Source organism: Excalfactoria chinensis, chromosome 1, assembly GCF_039878825.1.
Source record: "Excalfactoria chinensis isolate bCotChi1 chromosome 1, bCotChi1.hap2, whole genome shotgun sequence".
Classification (NCBI taxonomy): Eukaryota; Metazoa; Chordata; class Aves; order Galliformes; family Phasianidae; genus Excalfactoria; species Excalfactoria chinensis.
Genome location: NC_092825.1, coordinates 84,325,939 through 84,335,281, shown reverse-complemented (window position 1 = coordinate 84,335,281; position 9,343 = coordinate 84,325,939). Strand labels below are relative to the sequence as shown.

General features: G+C 42.9%; 1 protein-coding gene across 1 annotated transcript in view; it reads right to left on the bottom strand.

Moving 5' to 3' along the window:
* The window catches only part of LOC140252796 (uncharacterized), a 5,189-nt gene extending 2,680 nt beyond the window's left edge, over nt 1–2,509 (bottom strand). Inside the window, exons 1-3 of the mRNA XM_072337921.1 lie at nt 2,414–2,509; nt 1,273–1,614; nt 10–90 (exon numbers count right to left, since the gene is read on the bottom strand). Coding sequence (XP_072194022.1) covers nt 10–90; nt 1,273–1,614; nt 2,414–2,489 — 499 coding nt within the window. The 5' untranslated portion in view covers nt 2,490–2,509. The remainder of the gene's footprint in view (nt 1–9; nt 91–1,272; nt 1,615–2,413) is intronic.
* Nucleotides 2,510–9,343: the final 6,834 nt, after the last annotated feature.

Genomic DNA, 9,343 nt, shown 5'->3' with positions numbered 1-9,343 from the left:
TTTACTCTTAAATAAATACCAGAAATACTTCTTGTATTGGGGAATCCATATCCAATGTTTTGACTTCTGGTATGTTTGCATTTCCACTTTCTGTAAAAAGAAGTTTTATAATTAGGGAAGTTTTTCATCATTCCTGAGAGATGTCCTATAAGACCCTCTATAAGAATGACTGCTCCACAGTATTTAACAGCAAGGACTTACTCTGCTTGTACACTCCAGCTGTGATGCTGCCGGAGAACATCATCCTTAAATAAGGGATTACATACAAATAGAAACATACAGATCATGTTCACCTGTGCAACCTGATTTAGGGAGCCTCCTTACGCAGGGGGATTGGACTTGATGATCTCTGGAGGTCTCTTCCACCCCCAACGATTCTGTGATCCTGTCATTCCTATGTAACTAATATACACATACACACACACAACGTACAGCCACAGAATTACTATAGGAAGGAGCCTTCTGTATGTTTTCAACTCAAGAAATATTCATCCCACATAAGGTCTGCACTCTCAGAAAAGTTCTCTAACAAGACCAGACTCTTTAAGACACGTTGCACTACTGTAACTGCACACACCACTGCTGATCTGGACAGCAGCCAAGCAATGGAGAATCACACACAATATAGTTATATTTTTGTTTCCTGGGAGCTGGCTAGCAGGGTCATTACTGACACTGATTTCTAAAGTACTCAGTGCTTCAAGCTGCATTTCTCCATGCAAACTCAGCCTTGACTTTTTATTGCGAGCTGAAATTACTTCATTTTCCTTCACAAGCCAAGGCGCAGAGGTAGCTAGCAGAGAAGGTGCATCTGTTTGCCACTGTCACTGTTCTATTTGGGTTTTGTATACAGTGTATCTTGGGGGGCTTGGCCAGGCCTTCATCAACCAACTAGGTGATATCAAGAGAGGCTTTCCTGTTGCTGAGCAGACAGCAGTGAGGAAATCTTTGGTAGCCAAACAGTACTCAAATTCCTCTGTTAGCTCAGAAATTAATGATAGAAGACATTAATTACACTCAGTGGTGAGTTAGTGGTTAAAGCTGGACAGGTCAGCCTTCTGTACTAGGGTTCTTATCCAAATGCATCCCATGGCTTAATTACCTTCACTACCACTATGGACAGCTGTGGTCATTCTGGAGAATGTCCACTAAGCAGATGCTGCAGAATGGCAAACTGACACGAATGGAGGGAATAACATTTCATCTGCCCCCTGACTCCATCAGACCTGTGCTGTGTGCCAGAGAGTGAGAAGCTCCTAGTGGGAAACTTACTCCGGATTTTGAGGCATAGATCTGGGCTGCTGAAAGAGCCATAAGGGAACACATTGAAGATGCATCTGTAACAGGATGCATCCTCAGATGTGAGATTTTGCAGAGTGATGGCAGAGGCGTTCAGGGCTTCTACAGTGAAACGTGCCTTCCTCTGAAATGATTCCAGCATTCGCAGTCCATGGGTTTGGCTGTAAGTGGCTATGTTCCTGAAGGATGATCCATTTATCTTCTGCCAAGTTACTTGCAAGACATTCATAGGGAGCAAGAAGTAGCAAGAGAAATTTGCCTCTTGACCGAGGGTTGCTTCAGTAATGCTTTCACACTTCACTGCTTCCTCCAAACCTAGAAACAAACCAGGACACAGAATCAGACAGAGAGAAAAAACATGACTTATCTGGGAAAAGCTGTAGTCCCTTGAAGCATCATGTCTTGCAGGGTGCTGAAACTCCATTGAGAGTACACAGAGGCTGCTTGGAGATGCTCACCTTTGTTTGCAGGAGACCTTCACTCAATTAGTCTGTGCTGTGCATTTCCTAGCCATGAAGCAGTGTTGTGGTGAGGAGAAAGGGATAAGGGATCAACAGATGGGAAGACGCACCAATGATGGACTTGAGCATGGGTCCTGTCTTGCTGAAAGACATTAGGGGTTCAGCAGCAAATTCAAAAGAGTGAACAGCATGCTCTGGCAGCCAGGAAGGCCAACTGTACCCTGGAGTGCATCAGGCTGAGCACAGCCAGCTGGGCAGGGGAAGGGACTGTCCTGTTCTTCTCTTTGCTGTGTAGCCTCACCTAGAGCACTGCATGCAACTATGAATGCCACAAAGTAGAAAAGACATAGAACTATTAGACAGTGACTAAGAGATGCCAAAATTTTCCCCAAACAGCTCCAGGTTGTCCTGTAAAGCCACACTAAAATAGCTCTTTATCCAGAGAACATCCTTGTGCCTCCTCGTTGGCATCTAAGAAGGTGCAGAGTGCCACAGCCTGCCCCGATAGAAACATGCGTTGCTCAGAGATGTGAACTGGAAATGCAAAGCTGTGGTGCTAAGGAGCTCATCTTAGCTCCAGAGATGCTCCATGCGCCCAGGAAGGCTGCTCATGCAGCAGAAAACCTCTATGTGGAAAAAGCATTCCTACTTACCCCTGGCAGCCTTCAGCCAGCAGCTCTGGCTGAGCAGCAGCAGGCAGAGCCCAGAACTGCCAGTCTGTAGCAGCATCGTGAGGCTGAGTGTGTACCCCAAAGCCTGCCACTTCCTCCAGCTCCACTGGATGGAGGCTGCCCTACAGGTTTTGTGCCTTTTTCAAAAGTCTCCCAGGAGATCAATAAGCAAGAACTTCCTGGCACTTCATCCTGCCTGGTCAATCATTAATCCCACCCGTTATGCTCATATTACTGGCAAGGCAATGCAGATTAATTCCCCAGACAGCAAGGGCTCTCAGGCTTAGAAATAACCAACAACCCCTAAAAAGAAAGCAGGAATGCTTGGGAATCCTCACAGACTTCTCAGAGTCACCCTAGAAAGCTCAGTCATCACGAGAGCTCATGCCTTGAAAGGCATAACTGTTCTGAGTAATGCAGGTGGCTGGTGGCCAGAGGGAGAGGAAAAGAGAGTACAGAAGCTCCCAGTTTTTCTCTGCTTTGGGAAGAAGTGAAGAGAGGCACTACCCAAGTGTTACTGCCCAGCAGCACACTGAGCACCATGCTGGGCACCAACTCTGCAGTCCCAGAGAGATCCAGCAGCAAGGACTCACTAGCAAGAACAGGAGTTGGATGCTCCTTCTACAGCAACAAAAATGTAAATAAGGTAGCAAGTATCCAAAGGGTAATTTACAGGAAAAACTCACCCATATGGAAGCCTTCAGTCTGCTGGGAAACGTTGAGGAAATCTCCACCAAAAAGCAATCTCCAAGAGATGCTACCTTAGTGGTGCTCAGCCCTTAGATGAGGTCTAGAGGAGGTGGAGTTGATCTCCCTCCCTTCCAGGAGCACAGCTCAATTACTCTCACCTGTGCTCCTGCAGCTGACCCAACACTTGCCTCAATTGATTAATTAGAAGTTCAGGATGTGATTATCAATTTCCCATACACTCCTCCACCACGGAGACAGCATAGAGACAGCCAGAAAGTCTACTGCTTCGCTCCAACCTGCAAACCAAAGCCAAGAACACAAGATGCGTTATGAAAAGAGTCTGTAGAGGGGAGGTTTGGCTGAAGATTCCCCTCCCTCAGTCTGTCAGTGTCCAAAGCAATTCCACAGACCTAAAGCCAGCAGGGTGATGTGGACTTGTGCTCAGGGATGTGCCCAAGGATTTCACTGTTCAGCCACACAGCTCTTAGCCACAAAGTAACCCAGCAGGGAGACCATGCACTGTGACAGTTTCTGGTTGTATTTGCAGAATAGTGACCTCTGTGCTTGATGAATTTGTTCTGGACTTGTCTTTATGAGAGGGAAAATCCTATCACACTTGCGTATCTTGCTGCAAAGCAGTTTCTATACAATTTCTGTCTGTGTTCATCTCTGCTATTTAGGAATTCAATGCTTCCCCCAGACAGCTGAGCACTTGCATGGGGCTTTGCTTAATTCTTACTTTCATGGTGAGTCTCCCAGAACCTGTTGGCAGCAGTAGGTGGTGACATATGCAGGTTCTGGGGGAGGTACATCTCCATTTTATTTCCCATGTGACAGGGGCACTTAGCACAATTATCTCCAATCCTCCCCCCATTTCTCTCCTTCTATCTCATTTTCCAGGAAGCAGAGTGAAAATTTTATTTTAGCAACAATTTCATCCCTGTTCATCGCTGTTGCTGTGTTGGTTTTCCCCTGACATTGCTTTTGAGATCCCCTCCTCTCCAACTTTTCTTTTACATTCTGTTCATGAACTATGTGCATACAAAGAAAGAGGCTAGCTTTCCCTTCCCAAGCATTTAACAAAGGCTCTGGGTGATGCTGCCCTCTGCTTTAAAGCAACCACTATAGAGAGCTACTTCTAGGCATACCTTGCAGCTTTCAACTTTTAGCTAAAGCAGTATGTTTGGGCTGTTAAAAAATTCAGACCCTGACCTTAATTAATTCTTCTTTAAAAAATAAAAATAAAAAAGGAAAAAGAGAAAAAGAAAAAAAAAAAAAAAAAAAAGAAAAAAAAAAGAAAGAAAAGAAATGAGGAAGAAAGTCTGCAGAACTGCCTTGGAATTAAATTGAAAGCAACTCTAGCTGGGAGTCAGTCTCATTTTCAGGCTTTAGGCTTTCCCTTTCCACTTCTGCCACAAAGGATAATGATTAGAATAGAGAAAGGCAGATGATCAGCAGGTCTTTCATTAAAAAACACTTTCTTACCATTCCTGTTGGTTCATGTTTCTGCCCAAAGGTGCCATGCATATGGTCCCAGCCTGGAGAAGTGGCCAGGGACCATCACCAGGCAGGGACCATCACTCTGTCAGATTCACAGTTGGGTGATACAGTCATGAACTGAAGAGTTATCACTACAGAATCAGCAAAAGTACCTTTTGCTGGGCCAAATCCCACCAGAGAACATAGCTTCACCCCTCCTTCAGGCTGGGACATTGTTACCTATGAACCAGGCTCAGTCCCCCTCATTCTGCATCTTACTCAGAAGGCTTCTACCCTAGAGGAGTCTGCAGAGAGCTCAGCACTTTCTGCTGATGCTATAGTCAGGTCTTGGCTTAACCCTGCAGCCCAAGTGAAAACCTGAGAATTCCTTTCCAATGGTCTTGACGTGGCCAGCTATCTTTACAGTTAAGATACCTGTTTCTTAGGAAGAAGTGCTGAAGATACATGAACAAATGCTGAACAACTGAATTGAGAATGGCCACATGGCTTCCATTGATGAATTGTTTCTAGAAAAAACACAACCCATGTTTTATATCCTCAAAACAAAGTAGTTCTGAATTTGATATGCAAAGTTCTTAAAACATTATTGGATTTTCCCTTTTCTCATCTTTGCGTATGGGTTATGATATTTAAAAATAAGCCTGTGGCAAACAAATTTCTTAATTTTCCTTTGTCCGATGGAAAGGTGAAAAAAAAAACCTCATTTATGAAAATAGCTGCATTTCTTTACAACTGTAGCTTTATTTCTGTAAATCGCTCCTTGACACCTCAGAGACAAATGTTAGTTTCTTTAAGCTTAAAATATAACGCTGGGTATTTACAGGATTTTTAGCATCCCGTCATAATCTATTTGAAGGATAATACCAAATACAGTATTCAAATTAAAAGAACTTTTTTTTTTTTTTAACTTTTAGTCTAAAAGTCATTTGTTTGTTGTTGTTTTTTTTCCCCCACTAGTTTTTCCTCACATCTTCTGTATGTGATCTCTGGTACACTTTTATTAGACAAGCCACTTTTTCTTCCCCTTTCTTTAGGATGAGTCATCCTAAAAATTGCAGTTCAGGAAATCATAATGATGGTTGAGCTGTAGAGGAGTCTTAGACTGAGGATTCTCTCAGGCTTCCCAGAAATTTCACGTGCATCTTTTACCCAAAGCTGAACAGACCACAGCAAAATCTGTCTGCTTGGATAAGAGTCGAGTGCCTCTTTCACACGCAGTTTCATGCAAGCAAAGATGAAAGCTGTGAAGATATGAGAAAGTCTTTTGTATGGCTTCCAAATTTCGAGTGATTTCTGGTATCCTAAGAGTGAAAACAAAAGTATGTCTAACTTTTATCTGTCTGGTTTGATAGCCTCTTTATGAAAGAGAAAAGGCACTCAATTAAGGCAATTCTCTCATTTCAGCTGGTTTCCTGCTACCCAGTGCTGAAAAAGGAGTGAACAACAATAGGCTAAATTTTTTTCCAAGTATGAATTCATAAGAAAATTCCCTGATGTGGTATTTAGTTGATGGATAATTCCTCTGGGCCACAGAACAATGAAATGATGAATGGTGCTTTCAGACTTCAGTCGCCAAAACAAAGTTCCCTTTCACTGCATGGATTTAGTTCATATCTCTGCCAGGAGTGGCAGATAGATAGAATAATATTCTTCCTGCTTCAGCCATGGCTTGCCAAATGTGTGAGGGCAGCACGTCATCTACATTTCAAAGTCAGTCCTTTTGTGTCGCTGCCCTGGTGGAGTCAGGAACCCAGAGAGAAGAAACAGCGCAGGCAGATCCTTGCAGCAACCTGCCATGTCAATGCATGAACATGGACAAGCCACACAACCTTAGAATTCTTTTCTATATACTCATACAAATAAGTTCAAAAAGCATAGCTTGGCATCTTATTCAAGGACTGTATCTAGACATAAGTGTATATAATGCTATGGTGATATGCAGAGTGGAACGTGCTCTCATTCATAATGCTTTGCACTGTGTCAGCAAACTCTTGTCAGGGCTCTTGCAATTTAAAAGTTGAATAACTGTTTTCCCTTTCTCCCCACCCCAGATATGATGAGGCATTAGCATAGGCTTCCCAGGGAGGTAGGGGGTCACTGCCCCTAGAACTGTTCAAGAACTGTGTAGATGTGGCACTGAGAGACATGGTTACTGGGCATATGGTGGTGATGGGCCAATGGTTGCACTAGATGATCATAGTGGTCTTTTCCAACCTTAATGATTCCATGATTTTTATATTCCAATGAACGACTAGTACACCAATATGCAATAGGCTTTTCTCTAGTTTGACTTGACTATATTTTCCAGGTGAATAAAAAATCATATTGCACCCTTCCATAAAAATCAAAGTCCCAGAGAAAAAGTCAACCCTATTCAAGTGACCCAGTTCACAAAAAGCAAAGGAAAACAAAACCAAATAGAAACATACACACAAAGAAAAAAAATCCAAACCTTTGTGGGAGACATAATGCAAGACTAAGTTCTACAGGGAATATGTGCTTCAGGCTCAGTTACAGCCTATGCTGTCATCAGAGCTATGTTATAATTGTCCTTACCTTCATTTCCCCCATCTCCTCTGTAACCAAACCCATCATGAGGTCCTGAAGCAAGGGGGAATTTTGGTCAGTGTATGGATGTAGGCTGTAACCATACTATTACCTAGGCTTTGGGGGATTTTGGTGGTGGTAAAACTAACCTGGGACATTCCTGTACACTATGCTTTCACTTACTTACAGAGCCAAGCTGCTCCACATTGCTTGAATGGAGCAGAAGTATAGAGCAGTTCATTCTGTTTGAAGAGCTTTATTTTTGTTTCTCCAGACCTATTGAAATTTGCATTCTGTTTGTTAAAACAAATACTAAATATATGAATAAACCCTTCTGAAGCAGCGGAGTTTTGCTACCAAATTGTTCACAGAGGTAACTTAACAAACAAGTACAAGATAGTCGTAAAGAAACCTCAGAACAACAGTTAGGATATTATTCACCCACAGTAAAACCATCATCCCCTCAGTCACATGCTTCCTTGTTCTCTCAAGGGCGGTTTCTATTTTATACTCCTTTCCACATCTGACAGCTGGTTAATTGTATGTAGCCTGGATACCTGCATTCAGACCTACATGAAGCCAAACACAATAACAGCAGCCATATGGTATTTTATGGTGCTATATTTCTGCTGATGGATTTGTATATTATGAAGGTAAATATGCATACTGGTTTTAAACACTGTCATTCCAAGGTTGTAAAAGACAAGCAGATGAATAACATGCTTCTTTTTGCACAGTATCATTTGAATGTCCTCCCTTTTCCTTCAGCCTCTAGTTCTGTTGCACCAGTAAGCAGAAACATACAAAAGCTCTTCACAATTCAACATTCAGATAAAGAGCAGAAGTCAGAAACACACGTAAGCCTGCATTTTCTTTACTTCAAACTGTTTTTCCCCACTCCAGATCAAACTGTAAAAAATAAAAACATATTTCTACAATCCCCATATGCTTAATAAGGGGTTTTTTTGTTATCTTTGTGCCTTTTCATCAGCCTTCTGAAAGTTCTTTTCATTCCCATGTCTAAACTCCCTGTTTCTGCAACAGACCTTTCTACTTTTTCCCTTCATTTTAAAAAGAAAAAATAAAAAAGAAAGGCCCATTAATCCAAATATTTGTAGTATCCTCTCTTTAAAACAACCTTAACAATTCTTAGAAAAAATTAAATCAACACCTGAAGGCCAAGTGCAGACCCTACCAAGCAGAGAGATCTGACACAGCTCAGCCCAGGAACCGTGGAGCAGTACTCCTTTGCTTGCATCCTATTGGATACAAAATACTCCCGGGAAAGGCCTGCTTCTCTCCCATGCAGGTGTGGAGGAAACCTAAATTGCAGTTGTGGGCAAGTTTGGAAAAAGTCAGGTTTCTTCCTTTGACAGTCATGGGGCTCAAGAGAAAAATTCCCAATTGCAAGAGCTGCTGGTCTGTAACTGGTTCCCCTTTCCTTGCAATCATCAGACCAGCTATTAGTAAGCATTAGGGATTCTATAAAAGCTTTTTGTGACAAGAAGTGCGTTTATTCATTCTCAGCTCACCCACTCTCTTTTATTTCACTTGACTCAGCTTTTCAGCCTCCAAATAGCCTGCTTCATCCGGGAAGTATACATGAAGTAGATATGCAAGGAAAAACCAGAGAGCAAACACTTGCTGCATGGAGCCAGGAGCACAGGGGTAGAGAGAGAGTTGCTCTGCCTGATACCCTTCCAAACACTCCTTAAATTCCCCTGCTTCTTCCCCCAGGCAGGTGTGATATGTGGAAACAAGAGGCAGCTGTATTAGATTAGGGAAATGAAAAATTGGCTGTGGAAACCACAGAAGGAGAAGGAAACTTCCCTTTGCCTGTAAATAACCTTCTAGGAAAGGATGGTAACTTCCTGGTGTCTGATGGCTTGGAGCCTGCCGCCAGGGTTTCAAGTCTGATCCAGCTGCAGACATGCTCCATCTCCCATGCGCGCTGACGAGAAGGTTCCTGGCAGCTCTCAGTAATGCCAGCAGAGTCCCACACTCCTTCTGCTTCCCTCCACCTGGAGCAGTACCTTTTAAATCACTGTCCCACAAAATACCATACTGCTTCGGACAGTCCTCATTCCTCTTGGAGCCTGGGATGTTGAAATGTGGGAAGAGAATAAGTGCAGCATAGAAGTTGCATTACAGACACACACATTGCCAACAGTCTTA